Raw genomic sequence first — 17,890 nt, 5'->3', positions numbered from 1 at the left:
CCTTTGACTTCACAAGTTTTTGTTTTCTTTTGTTTTTGGCTTTTCTATTTTGCAATGGGAATTTCCAAATGGGAAATGAGGATTATTCCCCTCCCCGATCTCTGTCCAAAGACAACTGAAAACTAAAGGAGTAGCATTATGTACACACACTAATAGCATTTATTTATTCTGCAATAAATATCAGTACCTATCTGCCCAGCATATTGATATAATGGTTCTGCAAGTTTTATGTCACTGGTAAGGTGCCATAAAATGAAATCATGCTTTGTTACAAAAGCTGCTTTCTATCTATGAAGAAAATGATGTGGCTAAATTTGTCTCCCAAACAGAATTTTAAATCTCATTTTCTATAATAAATTCCTGACAAGAAATCATCTGCATTTCTCTGATAACAAAGGATATGAATGTCCTCTTCCAAAACAACAGCTTATCTAGTTATACAGAAAATAACATGGAAGTATGTGATTGTGCAGCTTTAAGTCACCTGTTGGCTTATGGTGATGTGGTGGGTTTCATAGGGTCTACTTGGGCAAGGAATATTTAGATGTGGTTTTGATAGTTGCTGCCCCTGAAATTATAGCCTACAGCACCTGGGATTCATTAGTGATGTCCCATCCAAGTACTGACCAGAACTGACCCTGCCTAGCTTCCAAGAGCGGATGGAATCTGGTGCCTTTAGGGCATTTAGGTACCAATTATCAAATCTATAAGTCATAACTGCTAGGCTAAAATGCCCTTCTTGTGTGTACAAGTCAATCCTTAAATTGCTACTACATTTTTCAAAGTTTTCCTATACTAATAAAAGAATAGAGAACCAGCATGGTATAGTGATTTGAGTATTGAATGAGGATATGCATCCATGCTCAACCATGGAAACCCATTGGGTGACCTAGGGCAGGTCACACTCTCCCAGACTCAGAGAAAAGCAAGGGAAAACTTCCTCTGAACAAATTCTGCCAAGAAAACCCTGTGATAAGTTCGTCTTAGGTAATCCATAAGTTAAATTAAAAACTGCTTGTTTGGCAGAGAGAGAGAGAGAGAAAATAAATTTACAATCCACCCACAACCCCAAAATATATTGTTTTCAAAAGAAAACATAGGAACAAATATAAAATTTGTATGAGAAGTCTGATATGTGTGATATGAGCAGAGTGCTAATATACTGTTGTACAAATTGTTCTGTTTTAGTTGTACTGTTGTACAAATTGGTCTGGCAGCAGTTTGTGCCAGAAAGAACGATTTGAGAAGCAACTAACTCTAAAGTTCCTTCATGCATCATGCTGACAGATTAAATCTGCTCCTTGGTATTCTGTACCTGCATGTGCTCCATCACAAGAACTTACCACATAATTCCACATGCACTGTTATTCTGAATGCTTATGTTCCTTTTTACATGCTGCAAAAATTTATTATAGTTTTCAACATAAATGCTAAATATGGTAACAAAAGAAAAAAAGGTTTGTTTTCTGAATGACTCATGTTCTGACAGTATACTTGCAACTTTTCTTTGAATGTATCACCATTACTTTGTTTAGCATTTACGTAGATAGGTAATATTATTATCAGTGCATCAAATGCAGAGAAATAAAGTTTCCAGACAACTGCATTCATTAAAATCCTTATGCCTCCTTCTCTAGCCTGGTACCCTTCAGATGTGTAGGACTACAACTCCCATCACCCATGGTCAGCATAGCCACATAGGGGAGCTTGGACAACTGGAATCTACTGGCAACTAAGCATACATTTTCAATTATCCATTATGCATGCTTTCTTTTGTCCAGTAGACATGTTTTCTATTACTTAGGTCAAGAAACAACTGTCTTTTTAGAGTAGAGGTGAGCAATGTTTAGCTATTCAAATGTTTTCTGGACTGCAACTCTCATGATTCTTTATCATTGGCCATGCCAGCTAAGGCTTATGAGAGTTGCAGTCACATCTAAAGGTCACACTTGCTTGATCCTGTTTTAGAGATTTCTCTAAAAAGGTTTTTTCCCCCCAGTTCATGTTTGGGATCTTGCTTCCTTTACTTGAATTAACTTGCAGTCAAAAATAGGCTGATGCATCTTGTGATCATGCAACAATAATAGCCAAATATCCAGAATACACTATACCAGCATAACATTACACACACACCCCAACACACATCTGCACAGAGACACATATCAAGTTAGTAACTACACTCATCCCTCTATATTTGCAGCTTTGATATTTGCAGATTTGATTATTCACGGGTTTGATTAATATGTTCTCTCTAGGCATATCTAGGTCCTCCAGTGCAACTCTATGGTCAACTTTAAAAGTTGCACTGAAAGACCTAGAGATTCCTAGAGAGAATACTCTATTAGGCATTGGTAGCTCCTCCAGTGTAGTTCTATGGCCAGTGTCTGTTGAATGTTGACCAAAGAGTTGCACTGGATGACCTAGAGATTCCTAGAGAGGTGTCCTCTCAGGTAAAAACATGGTGTTTTTGTTATTTGCAGTTTTTTCATATTCACAAGGGCCTTGTGCCCCTAATCCTAGTTAATATGGAGGGACAAGTGTATTTCTCCACAAGATGTTCCCACATTGCAAAAAAAATATGTGCAAATACATAGGCAGAGGTATCCAGTAGAGGGGGAGGGGGAGAGAGAAAGAAAGACCTATGCAATCTGCATGCTTTCTGCTGCAGGGATGTGGTGGCTTAGTGGTTAAAATGCCAGTTCTGATTATCGTAAGGTCAGAAGGTCAGCAGTTCAAGGCCCGAGTGCTGCATGATGGGGTAAGCTCCTTTCACAGGTCCAAGCTTCTGCCAACTTAGCAGTTCAAAAGCATGTAAATGCAAGTAGATAAATAGGTACCACTTTAATGGGAAGGTAACAGTATTCAGTGCAGTCATGCTGGGCCACATAACCACTGGAGTAGTCCTTGGTTCTTTGGCTTAGTATCAAAGATGAGCACTGCCCCCTACAGTCAAGGAACTACCTTTACTTTTATGCTTTCTCCTAATGGACTGATGAAATAGTGAAAACCATCTAATGATCTTAGTCTATATGGTTTCCGTATTTGAAAACCTCTACCATGGCATGGGATTGCACATGCCAGAGTAAACAATTCTTAAGCCTGCCAAGAAAATATATAAAGACATTCAAGCCTCATGATTCTTGAGTGGTATAGCTCCAAGGATATAGGGAGGGACTGAGAGGATTTATAAGGAAAGTGAATTGTAGAGGGCTACTGGTTTATGATTTTACCAGTAACTACAGCCTGTCTTATATTTAATTTCTATAATATGTCACTTGTACAGTAATATACTACAACATAATGGCTTTTTTTATCTAGATGAAATCAATGTCTCCCTTATTTTGCCATTTATATTGCACCCCACTTTCTTTGGAACAAAAAAAAAACAACAACTAGCAGTTCCCCCAAGATTAGGCATTTAAAACAGTATAGATCTCTTTGCATTGTTACAAAACATTAAACCTCTCTGCATGGTGCACTGCTGTTTCTGCCATGCTCAACACAAGGGGCACATTACCCCGATCTCTAGAACACTATCCAGTTTAGAAATGGCTTTCACAGTCTAAGGTTTAGTAAGTAAATACACTTTTCTCTAAGGAATACTCACAAGAATCTGCAGTGCTACCCTAATAAACCTCTACATATGGACAATCTGGAACCAAAAAAGATTGTACAGTGTGGCCTTACTGGCAAGAAAATACTGTAGTTATGTAATTTATTCTCAATCTTCAATTCTGGAAACCTACTAGAACAGGAGATAGCCATAACAGAAGTCAGAATAAGGCATGAAGGCAAAAGCCTTAAGCTTGTACCTGCTTGGTTTTCTCCAAATCTGAAGAAACCAGATCACTTTATAAGATGCATTGCTAGGCTAAGAGAAATGCATAGACATCTGAGAGAACCGATTTGTATTAAATATACTTTTCCCCCCTGAAAGTCAAAAGAAGGATGCTGAGAAGGTTTTTAGGGAGTGTGCAAATGAGATGCCAGAGGAAAAACAGATGTGCAAACTTTAAAGGTCCATGGCCTTCACTTTGAATAGTCCTCTTTAAAAAGAAAAAAAAAATCACTGCAGTCAGGAATATATAGATTTCTGAACGGTTCGTGTGACCAGGCCTCAAAATTAGAATTTTAGATTTTCATTCTGTCAAGTGGCCATTCATATAGTTGCCTACATCCTGCGGTAATGAGACTTTGACTGTTTAAAAATAGCATGTGTCAATTTCTCCTTTTAAACGCTTAGGCTTTTCTGTGATAATGGTCATAGTGACACACTCTGGCTGTTCGACAAAATAACACTCTTCAGCCGGCTCCTCCACTCACCACGTAATGTAAGCTTTTGATACAGTGTCCTTAGGATTCAGAAGATAAAGCCAACATCATGTCTATTTTTTCCCTCAGATTACAGACGCTTTACAAGGCCACGTTCTTGGTCTCTTTCACTAGCAAAGCATTTTTCAATCACAACTGAAACTCCTAACAAATTAGACAGCCCCATCTGCTATATAAAAAGAAAAGCAGAACTTTCAGCATACCGTCCAAACAATTTTGCACACCTTAAATGTAACGACACTCATCAACAACTTTTTGAACACTAAAATCCTCTTGCAAGTGCGAGCAGACGGTCTAGATCTCTTTTAAACAAACAATCACAATAAGAAGTGTGTTCTGCTCCGCACTATTTAAAACCTCATTGCATTTGGTTAATATGATATACAATCCGGCTGAACCAAAATTATCTTTATACAAATAACTATTGAGTCCATGAAAGAAATTTTGCTTTTTGGAAACTAAAGATGGAGGAAGAAAATAATGACCTTCACGGGGAAATTGCTGAAAGTGTGCAGACCTGTAACCCTTCTTTTCTTTTTCTAAGAGTGAGACTTGAAGGGGCTGTTTTGAGACCTTTCTGCAGCAGTTTTTACATTTTTAATGCCACACACACAGACAAATATATATATATATATATATATATATATATATATTCTGCCAGATTTCCACTTCCTTGAGCTCTTAATTCCCATGTTGCCTCGATTGTCTTCTCTGAGCAATAGCTTGAACAAGAGCTTAGTCTGGCGTGTCCTCCCAAATAAACCAATTTCAGCTTATGATAATGCAGGGCTCCCTGTGACCAGCAAAAGAAGCCATCTGCCATCAGCTTTCCTGTGGACCATTAATTAAGGGCATTTCCATAGAAAGAAGGGCCAGAAAAATGAATGAATGGGTAGATAAAGGGGAAAAGCAGGGGAGGGAAGGGAGGGATAGGCAAGAGGACATCAGTGATGCTTCAAAAAACCATTGCCCCTCCAGCCCAGAGGAATTGGGCCTGCTGCCATTAAGCGAAGGCAAAAAGTTCCATCAAATGCCATTTTGCCAGCAAGTTCAGGAATTATTCAAGGTGGACTCAGGTGACCCTGCCTCACTAGAGAGCCAACCAAGAAAGAAAGCAAGACATTAAATGAAACCACCAGGGCTTCATCTGCACCGCAGAAATAATCCAGTTTGAAACCACTTTAACTGCCATGGCTCAGTATTATGGGAAGCGTAGTTTGTTGTGGCACCAGAATTCTATAGCATTAAGCCATGGCAGTTAAAGTGGTTTCAAACTGTATTATTTCTGCCATGCAGATTCATCCCAGGAAAGAAAGGACAGGTGGAAAAGATGGATTTATTAGTGTACCTTGGAAGAAGAAAGCTTTGCTCCCGTTGTGCAGCCCTTGGACTTGGAGCACTCCAGCCAAGGTGGGCTCCCCCAAAGGCAACTCGCTCAGCACATCGATCTGCAAGGAAGGGTCCACGCCGAAGGCCAGAGCTTGCGATGCAGAGGGAGAGAAAGTGAGAGTGGGGTCAACAAAATGGCTGGGGGACTTGCCCTTCCTTCTTTCCCCATAGACCCTAGAGCTGAAAGGGGTCCCAAGGGCCACACAGTCCAGCCCCCTGCCATGCAGGAAGTCCCAACTAAATCACTCCGGGAAAAGATGCCCCTCTTTCAGCCTCTGTTTAGAAGGTTTCAATAAGATCTCCAAAGGGGAAGAGTCCTGGGGAGTCTCTCTGAGGCAAGCTAGTCCACTTCGAGGAAGATGTTTAATTCTTTTTTATATATATACTATTGTATTTAGAATGTTTTTAAATGTTGTAAGTCGCTTTGATTGCTTTCACAAAAAGCGGGATATAAATAAAATAAATATCATTTTTATTATGTTATTTATTTTATTTATGTTCTTTCTAATGTTCAGGCAGAAACGGGGGGGTGGGCTAGGCTGCGTCCTCCTTTTCCCGGACGCGTCCTCCATGGCAGCCTTCCCTCCAAAATGCCTTCTTTTTTGAGTCGGACTGAGAAGCATGCCTTTCCATTTCTACGAGAGCTTTTCTTTGGCCATGTCCTCTCTTCTTCTTCTTCCTTTCCCCCCTTAAATGCCCTCCATTTTGCGGTGCCTTGTCCTCCATGGGAGGGAGGAGCTGGTCATCCTGATCTCTCTGAGGAAGAGAGGCAGTGTGGTCTAGTGGTTTGAGTGTCGTGGACTGCGACTCTGGAGAGCGGGGTCCAAATCCCCGCTTTAGACCTGGAAACTCACTGGGGGTGACCTTGGGCTAGAAGTCACACTCTCTCAGCCTCAAGGGAAACCTCCTCTGGACGGATCTTGGCCAGGAAAAGCCAGGATAGGGTCGCCATAAGTCAGAAAGGACTTAAAGCATACAACGCACACGATACGATGGGTTTCAAAGAGAGGACCCCCCCCCGATCCTCCCTTCCTTCAGAGTTGTTACCCTCAAAGAAGAGGGATGCATGGACCACCACCACCACCACCACCTCTCCCTCCTCCTCCTCCTGGATCCCTCCTTACTGCGCTCAGGCAGCAAGCAAGCACAGGGCGCCGCCGGGGACTCCATGCTCCGGAAAAGAAGGAGGGAGCGGTGGCTATCCGGCCGCGTCATCTCAGTCCATCCTAGTCCGCAAGAAAGAAGAGAAGAGGCTTCCTTCTTCCCCGACTCAGCCTGCTTGCCCCCCAATCGCGCGCTCTCTCTCTCTTTCCTCTTCCAGCCCCTTCAACAGGACGCCAAGACCCGCCCGGCGGAGGGCAAAGCCGGCGCATCCTCTTCAGCCAAGCCGCCTCCACCAAGGAACCAAACGCAGCAGCAGCTCTACCCCAGGATCCCCGGCCTCCCTCTCTCTGCTTCCCCAAAGCGGCGAGGACTGGAGTCCGAACCGTTGGAAGGAACACCCCACCCCCGGGCGGGAGGAGAAAGGGAGGGCGAGGGCAAGCAGCCTCCTCCGCAGGGACCCAGACCGAGAGGCACGCCCGACCTCCTTCCTTCCTTCCTTTCCTTCCTTCTCCTTCCTTCCTTCCTTCCTTGTCTCGGTTTTCTCCTCAGGGCTCTCCCTTCCTTCCTTCCTCCCTCACTCTCCTTCTCTCTTTCTTCCTTTATGTCTTCTTTCTCTTCTCTGTTCCTTCAGGGTCTTCCTTCCTGCCTGCTGCCTTCCTTTCTCCCTCAGTTCCCCCTCAAGGTCCTTCCTTCCTTCCTTTTTTTCTTCCTTCCTTCCTCCCTCCTCCTCCCTCCCTCCTTCCCCCCTTCCTTTATTTATGTCTTCTTTTCTTCCTCTATGTCCCTCTCAGTTTCCCTGCAGGGCTCTTCCTGCCTTCCCTTCTCCCTGCAGTTTTCCCTTCAAGGCTTTTCCTTCCTTTCTTCCTCTGCCTCTCCATTTTCCTTCCTTCCTTCCCTTCCTTCGTACTTCCTTCCTCCTTCTCTTCCTCTCTCTCTCTCTCTTCCTTCCTTCTTTCCTCTCTCAGTTTTCTCCTCAGGGCTCTGCCTCCAGCCGCCCTTATACCAGAGGAGCAGCTGCTCTTGGCTGCTGCTGGGGGGGCTGAGTCAGGCTCCGGCGGGGCTCCTCCTCAGAGAGAGATAGAGGGAGAGGAGGAGGAGGAGGAAGGCCGGGCCTAAGGAGGGCAGGAGGGAGGGATTTCCCTTCCCTCCTTCGCCTTGGGGTTCCTCAGCAAACTTCTGGCTGGCATCCAGACTGGAGAATAACCCGGTTTGGCACCGTTTTAACTCTTTTCTGGCTCAAGGCTATGGAATTCGGGAGCTGGAGTTTGTTGTGCGCCAGAGCAGAGCGAGTGACATTGGAAGGCTCCACAAGAGTAGCATAGTGAAGCCATCCCAGAGTTATCTGTTCCTTCAGGGATCTATCCAAGTGCGAACAGCATCTTCCAAATAGCTTCGCCCTTTTAAATCCAGAGTGGATTCACTAACAAGGAAGACATCACGCCACAACGATGTGCCTACAAGGACCCTTCTGCCATAATCAAATAACCAAGATAAAGGGCTACCAACCTATAAATAGAGCTGAACTGGTGTAATGGAGGGATGTGTGCCAATGTGTCTTCCTTGCGTGAAACCAGACGAGTGGGTTGAAAGAGCTATCCAAGGGCTTGAAACCTGTTTGGAAATGTTCAGCACCTTGGATACTCTTTTAAAGAACATATTAACACTCTGGAATGGGAGTCACTATCCTAATCTCATGCAGGCCATCAATCTGTGGCATAACTAGGGGGTGCTGGGAGTGAAGACTACACCAGGTGAAACCCTAAGGGGGTTACACCACTGTTCCTCAGACATCTGCATTTTGGCAGAAATGGGCTGTATCTCTTTAAAATCCTGAAGAGATGGTGTGAGTGGGGTGAGACTCAGTGGGAGGAGAAGATCCAGGGTGGGTGTGGGTATATTTAATTTTTAAAAATAATAATTTTGAATTGTAATTTTTAACTAAAATAAAAATATTTTATATTTTAGTTTTTAGTTTTTTACTTTATTTTTAAAAATATTTTTCCTTTAAAAAAATAACATGTTACCAAATTTTAACTCCAACCACATGAAACTATGTACATGTGAATACATTTATTCTGTGTGTACAATATCCTAATTTAAAGGTACACATTTAATTTTGCTAGTTGTTTATGTCACAACTATTACCATTGCACTCAATGATATATGAGAATTGTGATTTATAAGTGAATTAGTAAAAAAAAAACATTACTAAGGTTTCTGTATGGTGTGCTATGAGAGGAGATCAATGGGAGGGGTGACACCATGAGTTACCACACCGGGTGACGCCAACCTTAGTGACACCACTGCCACCAATGCAATGACATGGTGGCTTCTTTCATTATACATGTAACTAGATTGCCACACTACACTCTTATAGCACTGCTATTCCACTTTAACTGCTTTGGCTGCCTCCTATTGCATTCTGGGATTTGCAGTTTAAGGAGGGGCATCTAGAACTTTCAGTGGAGGTGGGGACAGGTAGAAATGCTGATGTTATGTCAAGGAACAGGGTATTTCTTTTCTGCCATGTGTTGTGTTTTTTGAGATCTAGCAAATTGTTTTGATTAAGGGACTTGTGTCAACATTTGGTTAGACTGGTGACTAATTGAAAACACTGCACAAATGGAGTTCCTGAAAGTGACAGCCTGGCAATGTTTCTCACCAAGACACAAGTCCATATTCAGAGTGAACTGCAGTCTTGTGTGTGCCTTTCACCTACTCAGAAGTGTCAGGATTTAGTGGGCACAGCAGCATGGGGTTGATCATTCATTCATTTGGAATGATGTTATGGATGGCTCACATAAAACTATGCATGTCCAATCATATAATTGGGACTGTTTCTGTCCTGTCTGAGCACCATGTGATCTGGGGTAGGACATCCTCCCTACTTCCCAGGGCTGAATGTCTTTTCAGAGTCAAAAAGAAGAAAGAAAAAAGTCATGCATTCATATTATTTCACTTTTTATCTCACTATCTCTCTCACCCACCAGATTCTCAACCTCTGTTTGGTCAGGTCTGTGTGGAAGAGGTACTCCATTAAATTACTGTTTCTCTGTGAGTAAGCTATTACAACCAGCTATTTATGTATCTGTAAACAGTTCCATGTACTGTCATATTGATCTGGGTGTAGATAGGTGAAACTGACAAGAGTTATCAGAGCAGGCTGTTGATGTACATCTTCTTGCTGGATAACAGCTATTTCTCTGATTAACAGAAGCAAAAAAGAGAAATTGACAAGAAAAGTAGAATCAACCCCTCTGTCTGGTATAGATCTATTGACCGCATGCACTCTATCCAGAGACATTTTTTCATCTCTTCTTTTGAATAAAGGGCAAGAATGAGGGTATCTCACCAGCCTGTCACTTGCCTTCTTACAACATATATACTGCTGCTACTATGTTAGAGCAGTTGGTTGAAAGGAACATTAACACTCATCAGATGTTTTGCATGAAGATAGAAACAAAGACCCAAAAATCTCATGAGATTTCAGAATACAGTTATATGTATTTATACATCCTCCAAAAACTATTCCTCCACCATCCCATCATGGCCAATGGAGTATAAGCTAGGCAACGGTTGGGGTATGACCCTGGACTATTCATTTGCTATCCAGGTACCATTTACAGAGAGATTTGTCACCTGAACTATGGCCACTATGTGACCAATTGACTGTGGCAACTGTGTATGGAATTATCATGGCCTACATCATCTGCTTCTTGGGTTGATAAAAATCACATATTTTCAGGGTATTTGGAATCAAGGTATTTATACATATTTCCCACATTTTGGTTTGGAATTTGGTCATAAAGCCAAATTAAACATTATCTCATACACATAGAGAGAAGGAGAGAGATACACATGTACATGCACACACAAAATCTAAAACTGCCCAAAAAAGAAATCAAATCATAAGCCATAAGTACAAAAACAAGAAAGCTGCATTCTCACTCAATACCTACAAGGTAACAGTATAAAAATCTGGTGGAATTTGTTGGTAAAGGTTTTCTAGAACCAAAGGTTTCAGCCTTTGACCATCTGCATGTTTTGTACTACTGCTCCCAGAATACTTGACCACTAGACATGATGGTAGGTGATTTTAGACACTGGTGTTCAAAACATCTGGAGGGCAAAAAGTTCAGAACTCTTCCAGAGGAGGAACCTTTGTCTTGATGAGTGATATATGTTGTAGTGTTGTATTCCATTTTCTTATGACTGTTGTTATTATTTATTATTTATTATTATTATTTTGAGGTGAATTCTAGATATGGTTATTCTCTTGCTGATGTATGAAGGTATTAGGAACAATATAAAATCACTTAACACACAAAACTCAGTAAAACAATAAAATACAAAGCAATGATTATAATACAGAAGGAAAAACTAAAGATCATATACAAGTGCAAGTAAGAGGAATCTTTGCAATTTCAAAAAATGAAACCGGATACTTTTGTTATGTTCTTTTAAATAAACTCCTAGAGTTTTCTCAGCCAAATTTATTCAGGGAAGGTTTGGCATTGCCTTCGTTCTAGGCTGAGAAAATGTGACGTGTCCAGTGTCACCTAGTGGTTTTTCATGGTTGAGCAGGGATTCAACACTTCAGCATTCAAACCATTATTCCATGCTGCCTCAAAACAGCATAATAGAGGGCTACAATATAAGTAATGAAAGAATAAAATGGTATTTGCCTGGAAAGACACTACGATTGGTGCAAAAAAAAAAACTTCTCCAGACAAGGCACCTCATAAATGAGAGTCCACTGATAAGAAGATCTACATTTTTATGGCCATCTGATGTATGACAACTTTCAGAACACTCAGTGATCTTCTTAGCACATGAAAATAAATATTTGAAGGCTTTCAAAGTAAAAGATAGTACACTGTACACATTGAAATAACCCCTGAAGTTAATATGTATGTCAAAACTGTACTGACACTTTGAAGTGGGTTTCACCAAAGCTATCTTTATTGGTAGATGGGGTGATGTGGCCACATCAAGCAACAAAAGTCACAAAAGAACAGTACAGGATTGTAATGGTTTAATGTATTATGTCTGTATGTTTGTTTCAAGAATGACACAGAGGTACCAGTGAGATTTTCTGGTTTGAATGCCAAAATGACTTTGCGCATTCGTACAGCATGGTAGGACTTCTTCTTGTTGTGTGTGCCTTCAAATCATTTCTGATTTATGGTGACCTATCATGGGGTTTTCTTTGCAGGATTTATTCAGAGAGGGGGTTGCCTTTCTCTTCCTTTGAGGCTGAGAGAGTGTGACTAGCCCAAGGTCACAAGTGGAATTTCATGGTCAAGCTGCAATTCTCCCAGTATCATAGTCAGGAGGGACCATTTGCTCCTTTGTCTCAGCAGCAAATGTAGACTCAGGCAGCAAAATGTCATGGTCCAGCTGAAAAATAATCAATTCTTCTCTTATTGCTGTCTACTGTTGCTCCAGAGCCCTGGAATAAGAGAGAATTGCAGTTGACCCTTCACAGTTGACTGGGGTTAGGAGGGCAGGACTCCTGTAAAAGTGGAAGAGCTGTAAAAAAATAAACCCACTTTTTTCACCTCAGAGAACACCTCTGTAGGAATTTCTAGGTTCTCCAACACAACTCTATGGTCAACTTCCAACAAAAGATAGAATTGTGCTGGAGGACCTACAAATACCTAGAGAAATGTTGTCTCTAAGTATATCTACATCTTCAGCACGATTTTATGGTCAATTTCCAGCAGAGTCATGCTGGAGGACCTAGAGATTTCTAGAGAGAACATATTAATCAAATCCACGAATAATCAAATCCGCACAAGTCAAAACTGCAAATGTGGAGGCTTGACTGTACTTCCTGGCTGGTTTTTTTTTCTTTCCAAAACCAAATACTTCAACCAATTGTTAAATGAACTATGTTTGTGATCTCATGCGTAATGTCTTTTTTTAAGAAGCAGAGCATGAACAAATGCCATGTTTTACTGTAGGGGTCAGCAACTTCAGCAAGGACCAATTTTCATCCCAGTATCCCTCCCAGTGTTCCACAACCCCATATTTCCATCTGTTAAATATAAACTGGTAGTTTCAGCTGATTTTTTGGCCAAGCTTTCTTTGGGGGAGTGAAGTTATGGAACAGAGAAAAACTACCACCTATGTGGAAATTTTCAGGTGTTTGGGCTGATTTGGGGCCTAAAACATATTTAGGGTGATCCATGGGGTGGTGAGAACTTGTGGAGACATAGAATAAGGACTTGTACCTCATTCAGCCCATACACTACATTTTTTCATCTCTCCTGTATCACATGCTTAATATTTCTTTTGGCATCAAGAAGTAAATGTGATAACCTTGGTCACTTTATAGACATTACTAGATTTCTGAGTTTTTATTGCTTGATTTAATGCATTCTTATTTAATATATTGAAATTGGCTTAAAACAGGATTTCTTTGATTTCTTAACAGCTCAGATGCATTAATAGTGTTCAGAAATTTTTCAAAGCTGTGCTATTAGATGCTGTTGCCATAAAACCAGCCAGTTTGGAAGTAGCTTTATTCACATATCACAAATGAAGCTGGGGCACATGTGATCAGATGAGGTCAAACAATACTTCCTGATAGAGACTTAAGTATGATCAGTAAAACTATGTATATTTAAAGTATTTCAGAGGGCTGGTGTAGTGGTGCGTAGTGCTTTAGATTATGACTTGGAAAAGCCAACATCAAATCCCTGTTTCACCATTAAACTCTCTTTCTCTTAATGTGTCTCACAGGAAATGTCTTAAAGATAAAATAAGGAAAGAATGAAGTACACTGTTTTGAATTCCTTGGAAGAGACAGTGGCTTTAAGGAGATGTGGGCTTTAAGTACAATAAATAAACAAATAATATGTTCTCTTGGTGGGAAAATGTATGAGGAGAAATCTTGGTGCAAAACAAGTTGCCTCCAAAGCTGAAGGTTAGTTCTAATTTTTAATTGCAGTTTCTCCCAGAATATGAATAAAAAATGACAAATGACAATTCTTCAAGGTCACTGGATTTCTTAATATCAAATTGAAATGTACTCTTAAAACAAACAGATGATGACATCCATTGCATTAGACAAAACCAGGCTGCCTTTCTGCATCTTAACTCCAGTCTATTTATTTTTAAAGAAAACCATGAATATTTTATTTGATGTAGTTTTAGAGATGTCTTGCTTACCCAGAATCTGGATACTTCAAGTAACTTTAAGTAATACAAATCACTGACCTACTTACAAAACAAAACACTAAAGCTCTTTATCTGTTTTTAGAGTTTTGTATAGAACTTGCAAAGTGTATTTCTACTGTTTCAATGGGACTGTCTGTTGGAAAACATATCAAGTACAGCAATATCAAGTTAGTTTTCAGACTAAGCACAAGGCAAGTTCCATTGGAGTTTATCACATGGGAGGAATTTCTCATAATTTCGAATGAAAAGAAAGTGGGGCCAGAACGCATTCATGTGAATTCACTAGTTCAGCAAATTTACGTGAATTCAAATTGCGTTCGAACTGACTTCTCATTGCCCGAAAATAGCTTGCCGTTGCCAGAAACTGTGTGTGATCACCTCTCACGCAATAACATGAAACCTCATGGTTGCGTTCAGACTGACTTCCCATTGCCCGAAATTGCGTGCGGTAGGCTATCATGCAATAACATTAAACGCTATGATTGCGTTCGGATTGCCATTGGATTGTACTTCCAATTTCCCTTGTCTGATAAACTCCAGAGTCACAAAAAAGCCCAGCTTTTTAGCTTTTGTGTCAATTTGATGCTTTAATGTGATCTTCACTCGTCAAAGTGAGGAATCATCCAGGTGCAATAAACCCAGGGAAACTTTAGACTCTTCTGTGTTCAATCTAGAGCCTATAATCACATGTGAAAATTATGTAGTTCTTTCCCAATGAAGACAAGTAGAAATATAGTGAAGCCACCAAACTATTTTTTACCTTTCCCTTGTACCATCTTAAAAGGAGCAAAACCCAGAAACAGTTGTCTTTTTCTTGATGAGCCCTGGAAGATTTATCATCTGATCTAAACATGAATACTGTACTTGGAAGCAAGTCCTGCTGACATAAATCCCTCTTCAGACGTTTATGGGTCTGCCTCTTATTTATTTATTTATTTATTTAGTGCTTACATGGTATCTAACATACTTGATGTCAGATCAACACCACTTCTCTGCTACCAACTCCCATGACCCAAAGAATTATTATTATTATTATTATTATTATTATTATTATTATTATTTTTTTTTATAATACTTTATTTATAAAGTGCTGTAAATTTACACAGTGCTGTACATACAATCTTTTTAATTGGACGGTTCCCTGCCCTCAGGCTTACAATCTAAAAAGACACGACACAAAGGGAAGGGGCCTCTCTAGTAGGATAATACATATAAAATACATAGCAATACAGGAAATGATTCAATAAAACAGACAACAAAAGAACATCAAATAGCAAGTGACAATTATGCAATGCCTGGGAACGCTGCCCTGAACAGGATGGTCTTAAACTCCGTTTTGAAGCTGGTTAAAGAAGTGATGGCTCTTGCTTGTGGGTTAACCTCCAACTTGCAATCATTCCACCATACCCTTTAAAAACACACTTCCTAGCTTATGCCTGATACAAAGTAATATTGGAACATCTTTTTTTTAAAGTGTAACAGTATTCTTTAACTTTAATCATGTTAATTAGGAAATTACCCCATTTAACTCAGCAGGAAATTGTACTCATACACGTCAAAGTTAGAATCTATAAAAATGCTAATAGAATGGATTTCTAGCATATGGGACATAGAACAAGCAATGGGGACCTTTATCCTACTGATATGCACAATAATGGTCTAGTTCTTAAAAACAGCATGTGAGGAGTATCTGCACTGTTATACTGAAGAAAAAGCAAGCTTGTTTTTCTGCTGCTTCAGAGACTAGAACATGGAGCAATGGATTCAAACCACAGGAAAAGTGATTCCAAGTAAATATTAGAAAGAACTTCCTGACAGTAAGAGCTGTTTGACAGTGGCATACGCTACCTTGGAGAGTGATGGAGCCTGTCAGGAGTGCTTTGATTGTGTTCCTCCATGGCAGGGGGTTAGACTGGATGGCCCTTGTGATCTCTTCCACCAACTCTAGTGATTCTAGGTAGCTAGGTGGTCTACTTCGGGGAGAGTAGGTCCCAATCACAGTCTCCAATCAGTCCAGGATTTAATCCGGAAAATAGTTATTTTAAGTAATGGAAAATCAGAAATACAAAGTAGTCCACAGTCAAGCCCAATAGGGCCACACCTTGTTGGTGATGTATACTGGCTCAACTTTCAGTTACAACAGTGCATGCCATTTTTAGGGTCCTTCCACTCTATGCAATTATAGCACTACATTTCCTCTTTAATTGCTATAGTTACATCCTCTGGAATCCTGAGATTTGCAGTTCAAGGATGGATGCCTAGGATTCTTAGCTAGAGGGCTCCTCACCAAACTATAAACCCTAAGATTCCATAGAACATTGTCATGGTCATATATCAGAATGCTATAACTGTTTAGTGTGGACATGTCTAAAATTGCAGAAGGACACACCCAGTGGCAAATCAGTGGTGGCTGATGGTGGAGGGGGAATTCCAGGCACAGCTGGTTACAGTTTTGAACTCACTCAGGCTTATAAGTCTGTGGACCTAGAACCTCAATTAGGCCTCGACTGCAGACAGTTTGACAGATATCCCCTCATGATTCTTTGTTCTGTAGGAAGACTTTTTTCATGCCTAATATTTCTTTGCAATGCAGTATATTCCTCTGAGAGGCCACCACATTTGCTCTTGTTTCAATTACCCTTGTTTCAATTCAATTGGAAGGTATCTGTGCCTGATTCAGGACAAAGCTTCCCACTTCAGGCTGAGGCTTCAATGCTCTTTTCCCCTCCCAGAGGCCTTCTTGATGGTTGCTTTTAGTTGTGGAAGGGAAAATAAGCTAAACTTACTGTTGTCCTTCCACCAGCAGCCAAATGCGTTTTCATTCAGGTGGGCTTCGGGCAATTAATTGGCTGTGCTGATCCATAATGGGAATAAATAGACCAGACACAAGAAATTGCGGTTTGATATGGGCTACTTTGTTGACCTATTAAACTATTTACCTAATTTAATTTCTGTGATAAGCAATAGGGGAGAGCAACCTGGTGAGGGAGAAACTGTGGGCACCAGATCCTCTCCTCAGCTTTCCCTGGGTGAACACTAGAGCCCCAAGGAAAACCCAAATACCTGGGTTGCTTTAGTGTGTAAAATGGAATGATTCAGCAACATTAAAGACAGCAAAGAAAATCCAAAATAGATGGGGACGCTGAAACTATTCATAATGCTGCATCTAACTTATTAGTGATCCAAGATGTTCAAACTAAAGTCACTCAAAAAGCCATAGGATTCTGTCATATCTAAATAATGGAGCACAATACACAGCAAGCCATTATATAGCACCAAAGGTTCCTAATTCATCATTTAAAGAGCCATTCTGCTGGGTAACAAGATGGGGACAACAAGCATTCTACTGTCCTTTTAAAATATCTCTAAAGGTTAACCAGAGGAACTAAAAGATCAAAGAGCCTGCATTTAACAACTAAAAAAATAGTTGAGGGAATCGGAAAAAGAGAGCCATATAACACCCACAGTACACAAGTATAATAGGGGGAAATCAGTATGAATAAATAGCAAGTCAGCACAGATGAACCGATACTATTATCAGCAAAGATAAATTGCCCCTCTCCAACTTCTTAGAATAGCATAGCAGGGTTGGGAAATTCATACATAAAAGAAAAGCCAGGCGCATGCCTTTAAAGAGAGAGAAAAGCACTTTCATGATATCACGCACAAGTTGCATTATGGAAACTTTGCAATTGTAACAGAGACGTGCTGTGCCAAAGCAGAGGGAAAGAATGACAGCAAAGAAAAGGGTAAAGAATCATGCAGTTGTAATAGAGGATTCCCTGTTAGGACTTATTTTCCCACCCTTGGCATGTATATCAATTAATGGCCAAGAAGGGGCAGTGTATAATGAGATGGCAAAATTGCTGACAACTGAAGA

General features: G+C 40.6%; 1 protein-coding gene across 1 annotated transcript in view; it reads right to left on the bottom strand.

The window, feature by feature from the left end:
* NELL2 (neural EGFL like 2) overlaps positions 1-12,557 on the bottom strand; it is a 145,233-nt gene extending 132,676 nt beyond the window's left edge. Inside the window, exons 1-4 of the mRNA XM_042469609.1 lie at positions 12,517-12,557; positions 9,934-10,028; positions 6,846-6,919; positions 5,681-5,813 (exon numbers count right to left, since the gene is read on the bottom strand). Coding sequence (XP_042325543.1) covers positions 5,681-5,813; positions 6,846-6,919; positions 9,934-10,028; positions 12,517-12,557 — 343 coding nt within the window. The remainder of the gene's footprint in view (positions 1-5,680; positions 5,814-6,845; positions 6,920-9,933; positions 10,029-12,516) is intronic.
* Positions 12,558-17,890: the final 5,333 nt, after the last annotated feature.

The sequence above is a fragment of the Sceloporus undulatus genome, chromosome 5 (genome assembly GCF_019175285.1).
Source record: "Sceloporus undulatus isolate JIND9_A2432 ecotype Alabama chromosome 5, SceUnd_v1.1, whole genome shotgun sequence".
NCBI lineage: Eukaryota > Metazoa > Chordata > Lepidosauria > Squamata > Phrynosomatidae > Sceloporus > Sceloporus undulatus.
This window is presented reverse-complemented; position numbering and strand designations above follow the sequence as displayed.